The sequence below is a fragment of the Osmerus mordax genome, chromosome 8 (assembly GCF_038355195.1).
Source record: "Osmerus mordax isolate fOsmMor3 chromosome 8, fOsmMor3.pri, whole genome shotgun sequence".
Lineage (NCBI taxonomy): Eukaryota > Metazoa > Chordata > Actinopteri > Osmeriformes > Osmeridae > Osmerus > Osmerus mordax.
Window position 1 is genome coordinate 9,456,443 of NC_090057.1, and position 16,149 is coordinate 9,472,591.

Here is a 16,149-nt window from a genome sequence, read left to right on the forward strand (position 1 = left end):
CTCCTGCTCTTCCTCCTCCTCCTCCTCCTCCTGCTCTTCCTTCTCCTCTCCTCCTCTTCCTCCTCTTCCTCCTCCTTCTCCTCTCCCTCCTCCTCCTTCTCCTGCTATTCCTCCTCTCTCTCCCTTCTGTTCTTTCTACCTTCCTACTTCTTCTTGCTCTGCCTCTACTCCCTTCTCTACTCTCTGGGTGTGTTAATTCCCAATGTATTCACTTCACAAAGGGAATGAACTACACACACACACACACACATACTCTCTCTATAGGTCAACTGCTGTGGACATCTTGTACTGATAGGAAGAGGGTACTACCATTAAAACATTCATCCCCCTCCATAGAGGGCAGGACGAGAGGAGAGAGAGAGAGAGAGAGAGAGAGAGAGAGAGAGCGCAAAAGAGAAATAGCACTGACCTTTTCCTGAAGTGGACTGGGCCTCTAGTGGGCTTTAACATGGGTGGGAGGGAAGGGAAGGGAAGAAATGACAGAATAAAGGAAGGAGAGAAAAAAAAAACCAAATGAAAAGCAGTCAGAGTGGTGGATAAGTGTGTCCCTACTGACATTCAAGGTCGTTCTAACCACCGCCTCCATCTTTCCAGTGAACGGGCACGCACACACACACACTCACACTCCACTGCTCTTTCTCCATTCTAATCTAATGTCTGGTTGTCCCCATTTCTCTAGAACTTTCTGAAGTTGAAGTCCAATTCTTAAAAAATGTCTAACTTTTCCCTTTAACCACTTTGACAGGGGTTTACCTTCATTTCCTAATCTCTTCTTCTTTTTTTTAAGTGTTCTTTTCGGCAGAGCTGTTTTCCCCTGTGTGGGAGTGCTTGTTATCTTGCTGGTGCCAGGGCCTGTTTGACTGCTCCTATTGATGAGCTGACACCAGGTTTTACTGTGTAAAACACTAATATACACAAGAACTCTCATTCTCTCTCGCCATCTCCCTTTCTCCGTCTCCTTCTCTCCCTCCCACTCTCTATCTCCCTCTCTCTCTGTCTCTCTCTTTCAGGCTTTCTCTCCACCTCTAATGTGCTTTCCATAATCTAGCTGTCCTTTTGGTACATATCATCCCACCTCCTTCTCTTCAGCTCCCTCTCGCCAGCGGTCTGTGTACTTTATCTCTCCCCGCCATTAATCACGGGTTCCTCTCCAAGCCTTGCGTTCCCTCGCCCTCCCGCCCGTCTTATCTGCGGAAGGCATGCACACCGTGTGTGATATTCCCTTTCCGGGAGCCCGTGTGGATGGGCGTGCGTGCGCGCGTGAGAGACAGATCTGCGTGGCGCCCGAGTGAGTGCTTCGGCATCTCGGCCGTGTTTTTGTTGCATCGCAAATGAAGCTGGAACAAGACGTTTCCTCCCCGTTTGAAGAGCACGGGAGTCGTCGTCCTCGCGGGAGGTTTTATCTTCCCGGTCACCTCGGACTGAGGGAGATATACTGAGAGGGCTGTGAGGGCTGGCGACAGGGTTCTTAACTCTTCACCTGGCACATGAAAGGATCGGCAACCGTGCGATGTTGTTGCCCATGCCGTGTAAACCCGACGACAGCCGACCAAGCTCTTTGTGAACGGCAGAGCTCAAGGCGGGATCTGTCACTCAAACGTCCGGCTCTCGGTACTGCCCAGCGGTACTGCGTTTCACCGCCGATCGAGAGGACGCAGGTCCCCCCCCCCCCCCCTATGCTATGGATAAAAGTGTCTGCTAGATGAATGCATGATGCTAAGCAGATGCCACGTCTGTGTTTCAGCTCTGTGACTTGAAAGTCTGGCGCGTAACTCAAGCGTTTCAGTAGATTTACTTGGGATTCTTGTGACTCTGGAATGGGTGGTTTAGTGATTGAACGCACCTGGAGTTGTGGGACTGAGGACCCAAAAGGACCCAAGGCTGCGGCTCGTCGTCACGGACGATTCTGAGTGCTCATCTGCGACGTCCTATCACAGCTGGTAGGCATGAAGGACGACGCCCCGTTCTGTGACTCAGCAAATGGGATTTCATCTCGCCGCAAGGCCTTATGAGCCGATCTCCTGCTCGCTCTCTCGCGCTCAATGAGTTTTCATTATGTTGACTAAAATGCTCATTTGCAAAAAGAAGAGCCCCTTAGCATAATTGTTCTGGTGCTGGTGTCTGCACAGCCTTGCTGTGTGAGGGCGGGTGTGTCGTGCGTTTAGGTGTTTGCAGAGGCGTGTGTGTGTGTGTTTTGTTTTGCATAATTGTTGCAGTGAGTGTGCAGACACTGTATCACAGGCTGCTGAGTAAAGAGATTGAGATTTTCACTCAACCGTTTATCTTCCCCCTGCAGCAGCCAGGAGGTATTGATCACACACACACACGTACACACACACACACACACAAGTGCATGCACCTTCACATGCACACGTACAAGCGCCTACGTGTGAACACACAAATTCTCTTAGAAAATGAATGTACTTAAAGTGGTTGATGTATTAAAGGAGACTTGCATTCAAAACATTACATCTCTAACATTAACACTCTTTGTAATAAAGATGGATCTGATTGGTCAAACTAGAATTTTCACTCCTGCTGGACAAAAGGGCTGGGTCAACAGTAAACAGTCTTGACCTTGCCACACAGCACTTGAGGTTGCCATATTATACCCGAAAAGGTGTGTTTAATTTAAACTGCCAAATACCCGTGATGGGGTATCTATAGATCTAATTAGGCCTTTTTGACCCACTCCCCATTCTCAATTCCCAATCCATTCGGTGAAGCCTATCACAATTCGTCAGTGGGAAAACACTTAAAAGGCTCTCCAATGGGTGAAGTATCCATTAGTGTAGGTCTGTAGCAAGTGCATGTTCTTCATATGTGATGGGTTCATTAGCAGGGTGAAGTTGAATGTGATTATTAAATAATTATCCATTTGATCTATCCCCCCTTGCACCCTACATTAGAAGCACATGGGCCTTAATAGGACAGACACACATCAATTCCCATTAAAACCACACTCCAACATCAAAACAGCCACAGCACTAATTACCCAATTGGATGTAAAGTGCTCTGAGACCTACGTTAGATAGAAGTAGGACTCATAATGATCATTATTAGTGGAGTGTGTATGTGGGTGAGCGTGCTTGTGTCTCTACCCTCCGATCACAGAGACGAAGAGAGCTGTTTCTACATAGCTTCACTGTACACATCTGGGCTTTCAGTGGATGAATGTCTCTCGTGTGGACAGAGAGCGTTGTCGTCTTCCTCCAGTGTGTGAGAGCAGGGGAGAGCCTCGGGCGAGGAGGGAGGGGGTGTTGTCGTTGTGGTCACACAGCTTCATTTGGCTTCCTTCCTTTCATGTCCTCAAAGAACATGCAACTTTCTTTTATTTTTTACCCCAAAGCAGGATAAAATGTTTTCAGAAAAAAAGCGAACAAATGAAGATGTCTGAGAAAAAATGGGGGAGGGGAGGGAGGGGAAAGGAGAGGGTACAGAAGAATGATAGCGAATGATGGGCAGAGAGAGAGAGAGAGATGGAGAGTTTTGAAGAGACTAATGTACGAGACAGAGATGGAGTGAAGGGAGTGGAGGGAGGGAGTGATGATGGGAGGGGTGGGTGGGGAGGGAGGGGGTGGGGAGGGAGGGAGGGAGGGAGGGAGTGGGATACTGGTGTTTCATCACAAAAGGCTAATTTCACACAAGACCTTCAAACACAGCCCTGTCCGTCAAACCTCCAACACACTGACGCCATAGAGAATTTTTTATTTTATTTCTTTTCGCTTTGTCTTTTTTCTTTCTTATTTTTTCCCTTTTTTTTCTCTCTCCCTGTCAGTCTGAGGGACCCTGGCACCATCGCCCACCGCTGCTGAGCATTCATCTCATCCTCCTCCCCCTTTCTCTCCCCTCCCTCCTCCTCTTCTCTGCCTCTGGAAGGGTTGGAATGGCAGGTAGAAGTTCTCTGAAGATCTGTCAGTGTTGAAGAACTCGGCCATTCCTCCTTCTCCCTCTCTCCTCCCTCCTCCTCCATCTTCTGGCCTTCTTCCACAGCCTAAGTCACCCTCCTTCCCTTCGACTTCCTGCCTTTGGATTCTCCTGTCATATCCAGCCCGTTTGATGAGATCATCAGCTCCTCTCCTCCTTCTGTTTCTCTTGTGTCATTCTGCCCATGTCCCTCCCTCTCTGTTCTGCCCTTCCCACACACACACGGACACACACACACGCACACACCAACAAAGTGTGTGCGTGTGTGTGTGGGATCAGAAGAGGAACATCGGGAGGTAGGAGAGGAGAAGAAGGGAGGAGGAGGAGGAGGAGGAGTAGGAAGGGCAGAACAGAGAGGGAGGGACATGGGCAGAATGACACTTGTGTTGATATGTGGGTGTGTTCAAAGACTGTCTGGCGACAGTCTTTGAACACACCCACATATCAACTCCCTCATCAAGGAAAAAAAACAGAAGTCAACAGGCATTTTACCAGCAATAATTACCGTATGCAAATGAGACCAACGAATAACCCATCCTACCGCACCAGGCGACAGTCAATGAGGTGCCAAGACTAACAGCAGACACTTGTTTTAGTTTTAATTAGTGAGGGTTGATGAAGATGATCCAGCAGCCGCCCACATCTCCCCAGCACTTGTCACAGTCGCAATCAAATGCGCGTCCCCAAACTAATTCCCCCCAGGCCGGTATTGTAAAGCAGGTAATTATGGTTCCTATAGTACATCTACTGATGTTCTCTCATCATTCCCCCTGAGAACTGCGGAGGACATTTCAGAGGAAATTCATATCATGGTTTCCAATGGGTGGCGGGTATTTTTTTTTAAATCTAAGTAATTGCTTTATTCACACAATACCCGCGCACGTACCCACAGTGTGAATTCCAAAAGCAGGATGATGGGCTGCAGTAAGCACAATCGCTGTTCTCACCGAACTGTTTCGGGAAATGACAGCTATTTGCTCTGATCGTGTCATTAAGGGGGGGCTGTGAGCAAGCCGAGGGGGTGGAACGGGGGCGGGGGCATGCGGAGACCAGGGTTTGTGAAAACCCCGGCTGTTGTGATACACCCAGGAAAGCCCTTCTCTCTTACGTACACACACACACTCTTCAAGCAGCAACGAGGTCAGCCGTTGTGCTTCTCTCTCTCGCTCTCCAGCCCAGAACAGCCACCCAGACAGCTGGGAGGGCATTGTACCGGGGTACAGTAGAAAGTGGTATAGGAAGGCCTGGCTTTGAATATGGATCTCCTATGTGTTAGCCAGCTAAGCTAAAGTCCAAAACCTTTTACCAAAACATGCTTCGCAAACCAGAACTGTGGCCTAAATCCCTTTTCCTCTCTCCATCATCTTCTCAACCCTCCCTCCTCTCTCGGCACCCTCACCTGTAGGCGGACCCCAAGGAGCTGATCCGATTGGTCACCCAGCACGTGTCGGCCCGCTCGGATTGGCCGGAGGAGCTGGAGCAGCTGATCGGCCAGCTGCGCGTGTATAACGAGCGTCTGACAGACCTGACGCAGGCCCAGGTGCTTCAGGGGCTAGGCCGGGGCGTGGACATCCAGCGCTTCAGCTCCGACACACACTACAAGAAGCAGACCATCCTCGGCCTGGCCGAGTAAGTGTGTGTGTGTGGGGGGGGGGGGGGGGGGTGTTGTGTCTGTTGACGTGTGTGTGTGAGTGAGACAGAGAAACAAAAGAGCAAGACGGGGGAGGAATGTGTTTGCTTGTTATTTGCTGGGTGCGGGTGTTTTGGGTTTATCGTAGTCAAGCTGTGTGTTTGGTGTGTTGCAGGACCCTGGAGGACAGTGTGTACAATATCTCTCTGTCTCTGGCTCAGCGCTACAGTGTTCCTCTGTGGGAGGTCTACATGACTCACCTGGAGTTCCTCTTTACTGACAGCGGGTAGGACACACACACACACACACATGTATCAGCATGGCTCTGATTTCACAAGACCTAATCAAGATTTGTCAGATTTTGTGCTTACCGCCCCCATTTAAAGTACTTCTGTCACAGAGGGGTTAGCAGCAGCCTAGGCCTTAAACCCTTCCATGTTGTGTCCAGCTATTCAAGACTGGCACCAGAAAGCCACTCTACTTCTCTGGAAGATGGAGAGAGGAGGGGTAGGGGGGGTTGGGAAGGAGCCCACCCCAGCTTTTAGCAGCCTATCCTGGGGGAGAGAGGGCTGTCGCTGGCGTACTGCTCCTTGTGAAGACAAAGCCAAACGCACGCTGACATTCCTGCTTCCTTCTCTGTCTCTCTATCTCTCTCTCTCGCACGTTCGTTTTCTCTGTTAGGGACAACAGTATAAATAGAAGCTCATTACACTCTTGCTTGTTCATTTCAGATCCGGCGCATGAAACCGATTTGCTGCGTGAGAGTTGTTCTCTTCTCCTCTTCCCGCTCTCCTTCTCTCTCTCTCCCATCCCTCCCGCTCTTCCTCTCTCTCTCCTCCAGGAGGTATTTTCCTCTCCTGATTAGCATACACTCTGTTTGTTGTGTCTTCTACCATGTCAGAAACTTCAAGAAGGGCATATTTTTGAATTTGTACGCATATTTAATCGCCACGGTAATCAAGGAGTTGAAATTAGGCTCTGGGGTGTTGGCGGGACTTTGCCCATTATTCCGAATGTGTTCTTTATTTATTTTATTCAAGCAGACGTTTCTGTTTTTCATTAATGTGTGTAGGCTAATTTGTTTACAAATGGTCTTGTTATTTTGAACAGCAGGTTGTAATTGCTTGTGTCTGTATCTGTGTGTGTGTGTGAGTGCATGTGTGCTTGCGTGTGTGTGTGCATAGGGTTCAAATTCAGTAAGCAGCCTCGACAAGAGGCCATTTATTACAGAAGGATGGGAATCTTAAGGCTTACAAGCTGTCATCTCCATTTGCGTAAACACACTCATGCACACACACACAGTAAATACGAGTCTCACACACTCACTGTTGCTACAGTATTATAATATTTTCTTTCTTCCAGTTCCATCCTCTCTCTCTCTATCTCCTATCTTGGTCCCTCGCTTTTCCCCCTGTCTCTTTCTCTCTCCCTAACTCAAGTAAACACACTCGTTAGCTGGTCTCTTGTCTTTCTCCTTCCTCTCGTTATCTATTCTGTCCAGCAGTGATGGAGAGGCCAGAAACTGTCCCCTGAACACACACACACACACACACTGTGAGGATAAATGGCTAGTGTGGTGTTTAGCAGTGTATTGATTCCTTTTGAAGCGTTTATTCTGTGTTAATTGGAGACTCTGTGAGACACTCTTTAGCCCTATCCTCTATCTCCGCACCCCTCCATCCATCCATCCATTCCTGTCCTCCTCCCTCTCTTTCTGCAGGGCTGCTCCACACTACTGTCTTTCCCTGTGTCTTCCCCTTCTTCCTCTCTCTCTCTCTCTCTCTCTCTCTCTCTCTCTCTCTCTCTCTCTCTCTCTCTCTCTCTCTCTCTCTCTCTCTCTCTCTCTCTCTCTCTCCATACCTGTCTCTATCTGTTTATCTTTCCATCCATCCATCTTTTCTGATCCACATCCACCAGTCTGACACACAGGCGCAGGCACACACCCCCACGCTGACCAGCCTTCAATTATAGCTTCCCTGGCACCTTTTTAAAGTACAGGTTGTAATTTATCGTAAAGTGGACTCAATAAACCATAACCCTGCATCAGGATGCAAAGGGTCTCCATGGAAGAATATTTATGTTACACAAACACGCACCCACACACACACGCACCCACACACACACGCACACACACACACACACACACACACAAACACACACACCCACATTGTGGCACACACATACTACGTCTCTGCTGAAAAGGCATTCTATTAAAACAAGGTGCAGAGCTAGTCAGATCTCTAGCTATGAAGTCAGAGAGCAAATAAATTATGGAAATTGACTTTCTCTCTCTAACACACACACACACAAACACGCACACACTTTATATCTAACAGTGTTTGATTTACTCTTAGCTGTTAGAAGTCTGTTTTATGCGGCCAACTTTGGCCATAAATCATAAGGGCACTGGCCCTTTCTGAATCATTTTATTGTTTGAATTACTATTTTTTTCTTTTTTCAAGTTTTGAGCAGAGCTGAGAAAGGAATCTCTTTCTGTCACATGTACACACACACACACACACACACACATACGATCACACACATACATCCAAACAGCATGTAGACAACTCTTAGATACAAGCTCTACATACTGTTGCCATAGAGCGGATGGTGGAGTGTGTGTGTGTACATTTACATTTAGTCATTTAGCAGACACTCTTATCCAGAGCGACTTACAGTAAATACAAAGACATTCTCCCCAAGGCAAGTAGGGTGAAGTGCCTTGCTCAAGGACACAACGTCATTTTGCACAGCCGGGATTCGAACCAACAACCTTCTGATTAATAGCCAGACTCCCTAACCGCTCAGCCATCTGACCCCCCCAATGTGTACATTCATATACCCACACACTTATACAGTATCAGAGGATGCACAGGGTGTGTACGCGTGTGTGTGTGTGTGTGTGTCACACAGGGTTCATGTGTGGGTGAGTTTTTACGGGAGATGGAGTGTAAACACTGTGTGTTGGAGGTGTGACAGCCCTGCTGGCTATTCTATTAGTTAGCTCTGTCTGGAGGAGGGCCTCCAAGACAACAGCCGGCTTTGATGCATCCCTGTGTGTGAGGTAGGCAGACAGGCAGGCAAGCAGACAGAGAGGAAGGCAGACGGTAAAATTAGACAAACACCGGCAACCAGACGGAGAGACAGACAGACATGCTTTCAGTCTAGTACTCGGGACAGATCTCGAGTTTTCCGTGTTGCGTCTCCTCCTCATCCTTGTTTGTTTTGCTCATCTTTCGTGTTTCGAGCGAACCTTTGTGTCCTGCCAGTGTTTTTCCCATCTCCTTCTGCGCGCTACCAGCGTTCTCCCTGCTCCTTTCTCTCCCGCTCTTTTATCTTCCACTCTTCCGCCTCGGTCTCCTCATCTCTCCTTTCTTCAAAGAACACTTGTAACTGAAACCGAATAGTGCCAAAGGCAGGTACAATTCCAGCTAAACGCCAACTCTCCTTCTTCCTTTCCCTCTGCATCCCTATCTCCTTCCCCGTCTCCCTCCCACTGTCCCTCTCTCCCTCCCTCTCTCCCTCCCTCCCCCTCTCTCCCCCCCCCCCAGGCTTTCCACCAAGGACATAGAGAGTCGCGGGGAGGCGCTGGGCCTGTTTGAGACCCTGAAGGGCGACCCCCAGGCCTTCCTGAGCCACATGAGCAGGTACGTGCTGCCCAGCGTGGAGGGCAGCGACCTGGGCCGCCTGCTCCTCTACTACTCCCTGCTGGAGGCCTGCGGCTGCAGCCGGCACGTCACCGCCGCCATCCAGCCAGACAGCCACGTCAAGCTGCTCAAGAAGCTGCGGGCCGTGGCCAACGGTGAGGCTGACCTTCACAGCAGCTGGCGTCCCGCGAAAAAAGAAACGCCCCACAGAACCATACACAATAGACGTATTTGCTTCGTCGACCTCGACTAGACTTAATTCGTGGATGTCATTTACAAGATGTCATTTTCAAACCGTAGTCCTTTGGAGGATGACATGCGACATGTAGCAGAGCACGATTCCACACTATCCTGACGGGCTTCTTGTTGGATTCTCCGTTTTTTGTTTTTTTTTTCGTCCACATCCTCTGACCCCCCCCCCCCCCCCCCCCCCCACCGACCTTCTCAAAAACCTAGCTAGCCTGGGGCACAACCCTGGGGCTATTTTAATGCATTTCTATGTAGCTCCTAGCCGCTATCACAGGGCTTTACAGAATCGATGGGAATGTTAGTAGCAAGGATCATGGGTCCTCCGGGAGTACTCCAGCCCCATTTCCCAGCCCATCTCAGACCTGGCTCCCCAGGCGGCCTCCTGTTTTGTGGGGGCGGATGCAGTGTCACTCCTGAGCTGTGAACTTCAGGAAAGGTCGGCGAGTTGTCAGCAGCGTTTTCACGCCTCACTTCCTCCCTCTATTACTGATAACACCAGACCTTTTAACACTGACACGTAATGCCGGCGAGGCGCATGCAAGTGTGTGCACGCACGCGCGTAGAGACACGACAACAAACAAGCAAGGGAGCACGCACACGCGCGCGGCGTGCATCACTTTCACATAAAACAAACATATTCCCTGAAAAACCCACCTACGCACACCCCTGCTGTGGTAATGATAGGAGGACCACTCTATTCTACCCAGAGAATAACACCTCATGTGACACGTATAGACGCGCTCTCTCCAAATATCTCTCTCTCCAAATGTGCCTCTCTCTTTTCCGCACACAGTCGCACTGGCACCTCCGAACAGACAACAGACGCTCAGACACATCCCAGACAGTGTAGTGACTGCACGTGTCTCATCCCATGTTTGTCATGATCTCAGTCTGGTGTCTGGTGTCTAGTGTCCTGTCTGTATGTCTGACTGTCTTTGGGAGACAACCCCATGTGTGTGTGTGCGTGCGTGTCTGTGTGTGTGTGTCTATGCGTGTTGTGTGTGTGTGTTTGTGTGTGTGTGTGTGTGCAGAGCATCCCCCTGTGTTCCAGACATAGAGCCATCCCCACAGGCTGATGTTAAATATTTAGAGGCCAGCCTGGCCGTGGTGCTGTCATAGTAATGTGCCTGTCTGAACACACCAGCACCCCTACACACACACACACACCAGCACCACATCACCCCTACACACACACACACACACACACACCAGCACCACATCACCCCTACACACACAGCAGCCCACACCTACACACACACACACCACACACACCAGCACCACATCACCCTACACACACACACCACACACACACCAGCACCACATCACCCCCTACACACACACACACGAGGATGGGCCCTATCTTTCTCCCTCCACACAGACCAGTAGACTGTTCTTCAAAGGGATGAATCACTCACAAACAGCCTGTTATGGGTTGTCTCCGGCGGCTTTACATGCTTCTCCACGCCGTGTTCCGGAGCGCAGTGTGCTGTGTACAGTTAGTATTATAACATCATCAATCCTTCACAGGCTCACAGTCTAATATACATGGAGCCTAAAGGTATTCTGTAGGTCGTGTGTGTGAGATCTGTCTTTGAGATGACCAAAGAGTGGACTGGAGATGATGTGGCCTGAGGAAGTGTTGTGTTCCAGTACTAATGTTTTATTTAGATTATATAGATATATAAAGTATATCTACGGTGCATTAAAAGAGGATATCTTGACTGTACTAGTTTTAGTTTAAGGTACAATCTGAAGATTGTGTAATTCCACCAATTTGTTGGACCTATGCTACAGTATATATCCAATATGACATGTTTTTCTCCCGTGAGCCTGTTGCAAACCTATCCTAACCACCTCGTGTGCCGGCCCAGGTCTGAATTACCGCAAGCTGACCGAGGAAGATTCCGACCCCCTGGCCGCACTGGAACCCCGTTTTGACCAGTCAGAACGTGCTGTCCCATCTCCAAACCTGGCCAATCGTCTGCCCCCTGCCCGGCGGAGGCGTGGTGTCGGCCAGCTCTGTCCACGCCGTGTGGCTGGGCAAGATCTTCTGGAAGGGAGACCCCCAGGTGCTGAAACGCCCCCCCCAGGACCGACCAGGGACTATCTGCATGCCTACGACACCTGCGCCAAGTACCTGGACAGACTGGTTCCCTCAGACGCCATCCACTTCTTGGATGGCATCACCTTCTCCCCCGAGGCAGCCAGCAAGGGTGAGCGGGACCTCCCGAAGGCCTGTTTTTCGTGGAGGCTGGCGCTTGTCGCCTGCCGTCTTGTGTTTGTCCGTTTTGTCTGTGGTTATCTCTTCCCCTGACCATGTTGCAAAGACACCGCGTGGTCGACCGGCTGGGTATGTCACTGTTCCACGTCATCGTGACAGGCAAAGTGTCCAGGTCGGGAGCTGCCGATGCAGGGGGCCGGCGGAGCCTCAGAACGCCGTCGCTCCTTTCATCTCCCCTCCTCCCCAAGACTCTTTTCGTCTTTTTTTTACTCTTTTTTGTTTTTTTCTCTCTCTCTTTCCTGGTCTCCAGGGGGGTTAATTGATCCCCTCTCACTTCAGAGAACGTTAAACTCCGAATCCCAGCAGGCACCTTTATCCTACCGGCGCTTTTTGAACTCGCAGATTAGCACTAACGAACGTCCGCCTCACCGCCTCCTCCCTACTTCCCAAACCCCCCCCCGCTCCCCCCCCCCCCCCCCCCCCCCCCCCCCCCGCCCCGACACATCCTCTGCTCCTCCCCGCCACTCCTTCATAATCCCTCCACCACCAGAGAGAAAAACAGACCTCTCACCCCACCCCTCAGTGCCCTTAACCTTTCACATTCTGTCACCCCCCCTGCAGTGGATGGATCCACTCTCCCCCAGGAGGTCCCGACCAAAACAACTTGTGGGGTGGCGGGGGGGGGGGGGGGGGCGGGGGGTTGTGTCAGCAGGGAAATGGGGATTATTAGCTTTTTCCTCTGTGGTATTGATTCCAGTTAGCCCTTAGTGCAAGCATGCACTCTACTTGGCCCCCCCGGCCCGGCTCCATACACGCCCAGACGTGTCACCCACTGATGGCTCCGAACACTGCCCAGACTTTTCCTCTCTCTCTCCCCTCAGTTTCCTTCCCTACCCTCTCTCTCCCGCTGTCTCTTTCTCCGTCTGTCTCTCCCCGTGTGTTTTTTTTCTTCTCCTCCTCTATCATCTCTCTATCTGTCTTCATTTTTCACGTGGCTGTCTACATATTGCTGTGCATGCTTGTTTGCTTTTCAGACTTCTGTCGGTACCTTTCTCTCACTCTCTTCCTCTCTCTCTCCTGGCCCGGGGCCTTTTATTGGTTATCTATTTCCCTCTGTTCAGGACATCCCCCACAGCAGCCAGATAGGAATGCTCTGTCCAACCGTGAAAGTAGAGGACGAGACAGAGAGACAGAGCGTGTTGTTTGGGGCTGAAGGAGAGGGGAAAAAGTATTATTTTTCAACCCCCCCCCACAGCCAAGGCCTCCTCTCCTCTCTTCCGTGAATGGTTAAGCTGCTCTCACTGAATAGAATCAATTACACAAGGTCTTAAGCTACGGGCGCACACCCCAGACACGCTCACACACGTACATGCTGCCTCGCAGCCACAGTCACACACTCGTACCGATCTCCATAACGGACAGATACACACACACACACACATGAGCGCATGTCTTTACATGGATAATGATACTGACCTTGATGAGCTACAGTGCTGGACAGCTGCTGTCCTCAAGTCTACCCTAAACTTCAGTGGAAATAACATCTAATCTCTGTCTCTCTTTCTCCCCCCCCTCTCCCCTCCCCCCCCCCCCCCCCTCTCTCTCTCTCTCTCTCTCTTCTCTTTCTCTCTCTCTCTCTCTCTCTCTCTCTCTCTCAGCTGAGTGTGGCTACACGCGGGGAGATGGTGAGGAGGGCGCTCAAAGCCCTCCGCCAGCTGAGCGACAAGAGCAGGAAGAGGGGCGGTGACGAGGGGGAGCCGGGCACCGACCCGGCCGCGGGCTCCGAGCGGGCCCTGGCGCACCTGCAGCAGTCCCTGGCCCACCTGGACACGCTGGGCCACGCCTTCATCCTGGCCCTCAACGCCAGCACCAGGGTACCGCCTCCCTCTCCCCCCCCTCCCCCTCCTCCTCCTCTCCCTCCAGAGGAAGAACATACGCTACTGCGTCTGGTTTTTATGGAAGCTTTTATCACCTTTGCAGTGGACAAACCCTTCACACACACACACACACACACACACCCTCGTCCTCCCTCGTCTGACCTATCCCAGGGTCAGCTGACAGACAGGGTGATAATGAAGGTCTATTATGTATATTGGTCCGGTGAGTTCTGCTTGGCTAAGCAGCCCACACGGAGCCCCGGGCAGATGAAGGGTGTCGTGAGCTAAATGTATGGAGTGCAGCCCCAAAAGAGGGGACCCGGACGGCTCCACGCCCCTGCATGTCATTACCCTGTCCACACTGAGTCACACCCACGGTCACTTCTCCATACCGGTGTGTGTGTGTGTGTGTGTGTGTGCCGCGGCGCCTGGCCTCAAGTCCAAAAACACATTCGCCGTCACACACACTTAGTCACCACAGACTGTACATTCACACTGCCTTGCCTAGTCACAGATGACACACACTTCTTAGGAGTCATAGCCCGTGGCAACACACACAACACACGTGCATTAACACACACAAACACACACACAATCAGTAACACACACACACTCGCGATATAAGCTGTATGGTATAGTATAATAATCATAGGAATGACTCAGTTCCCCCTGAATAAATGTATGTCCACATCCTGTCCTGTGTCCCCTCCAGGATCAGCTACAGGGTTACAGTCGAGCCTACGACCTCTCTCGTTCTGAGCAAGCTAAAGTCCACGCCCTGGCGGTCACCATGGCGACTGACGGCCAGCCGTTGGAGCAGATTTGGCGAGCTGCTGGCCGTGGCTGTTGGCCCTCTCGACCTGTCGATCAAAAGTGTTCTCCATGACGCCGTGGAGAGAGTAGTGTCTGCCCTGAGGTACGGTGTAAATCCATCACCCATCCATCCCTCACTGTGTCTCCCTGCTCTCTGTCTCTCTCTGTCTGGCGCTCTCCATCTCTGTCTCTCTCTCTCTCTCTGTGTCTGTCTCTCTCTGTCTGGCGCTCTCTGTCTCTCTCTCTGTATGGCGCTGTCTCTCTCTCTCACTTTCTTCCATCTCTCTTTTATCTCTGTTGCTCGTTCTCTCCATCTTCCTCTTGTGCTGTCAGGTCAGATGTGTGTGGGTGGGCTTCAGCAAAGTGTTCCATGGCCTGATCTCTTTCTCTCTGTGGACACACACACACCACACAGCCCACAGCACAGTATAAAGTAAATACACATTCTTATCTTTTTCGATGTACGGCCACATCCCCCTCACACACACGAGTCACAGAATGGGCAAAAATATTAGCCGCACTTTGTGACTCCTCCACGTGACCATGTTCTGAATATTGTCTCGATCATGTCCTAGCTGCATGGCTAGCACCGATTGAACAATAAACATCTCTATGTTCAACAGAGAGGTTACTTGGGATGACCTGATTGTGTGGCTGTGTAGGGGGTGCTAGATAGGGATTCCCTTCATATCCTGGTCATTCAGGACTGCCCAATGGTCTGTAGCACAAATGTGATTTCAGATTGCACGCACACACACACACACACACAAGCTGGGTGATAACAGAGAGTGGACTACGATGAATAATCTGTTTAATTAGTGTCTTCATACAGACGCTGCGTACTGCCTAAGTCTCTCTGCACCAGTAACAGCTACAGTAGGCTAAAGGCAATTCTGGTGTGTGTGTGTGTGTGCGCGTGTGTGTGCGCACATGTGTTGGTGTCACTGCGTTTGAATGCCTTGGAGAACTTGATGTTTTGAGCATGTGTGGCTGTGTGTATGACTTGGATGCACGCGTTTGTTCCTTGGCCGCGCGCGCGTGTGTGTTGTTGTCCGTCGAGTGTCTGCCTGGCTTCTTTCTGCTGGAGAAAAGAGGAGCGTGTCCGATATGAACGAGCAGGGCCCCTGCCTGGCTTCCTGTAAGCCTTCACTCTCCTCGCCAGGCCCTCACTAATGGATGCTGTTTGTATCTGTCGTGAGGAGGTGTGTGCGCACGCATGAGTCTGGGTCCTGTTTGAAGGAGATAATGTGAATAGTGAATGTACTGTTTGAAAGTGCTGCGTCATCTTTCCAACTCCTGCCCGGTCATTTGTATGTTGTGTGTGTGTGTGTGTGTGTGTTGTGGTGTGATATGTGTGTGTGTGCGTGTGTGTGTGTTAACGTGTGCCTGGCAGCAAAGTGGAGTTGAGTCAGGGGAAATTACCTTTTTTTTTTTCTGTCTTTGTGAAAAATGGCCCTCTTCTGGCAACACACACACACACACACACACGCTGCAGCAAAGCAAGGGACCACTACAGTGCCATTAGAGACTCTGAGCCATGTCTCTGAAGAGTCAGTATAACACACACATCGGTCAGTCCCCTTGTTCCTGCACCGTCCAGGCCACACACACACACAGTAGTCATCCAGCTGGTTTTAGCAGTGTGGTGTGGTCTTGTTGTTGCAGTGGAGATGCTGATGTTCTGAATGACTGCCCAGACCCCCTCAGGGTGCTGGAGGGAATGGTGACCGCAGTGCACAACAACGTCCAGGCCGGGTAAGACACACACACACAAATACACAAACA

The 16,149-nt window shown here is 50.7% G+C and overlaps 1 protein-coding gene across 1 annotated transcript in view; it reads left to right on the top strand.

The window, feature by feature from the left end:
- Nucleotides 1–16,149, top strand: part of nbas (NBAS subunit of NRZ tethering complex) — a 91,511-nt gene that overhangs the window by 50,500 nt on the left and 24,862 nt on the right. Inside the window, 10 exon segments of the mRNA XM_067241748.1 lie at nt 5,333–5,556; nt 5,733–5,843; nt 9,109–9,359; nt 11,325–11,380; nt 11,382–11,534; nt 11,537–11,686; nt 13,333–13,548; nt 14,264–14,374; nt 14,376–14,467; nt 16,030–16,119. Of these exon segments, the coding sequence (XP_067097849.1) occupies nt 5,333–5,556; nt 5,733–5,843; nt 9,109–9,359; nt 11,325–11,380; nt 11,382–11,534; nt 11,537–11,686; nt 13,333–13,548; nt 14,264–14,374; nt 14,376–14,467; nt 16,030–16,119 (1,454 nt within the window).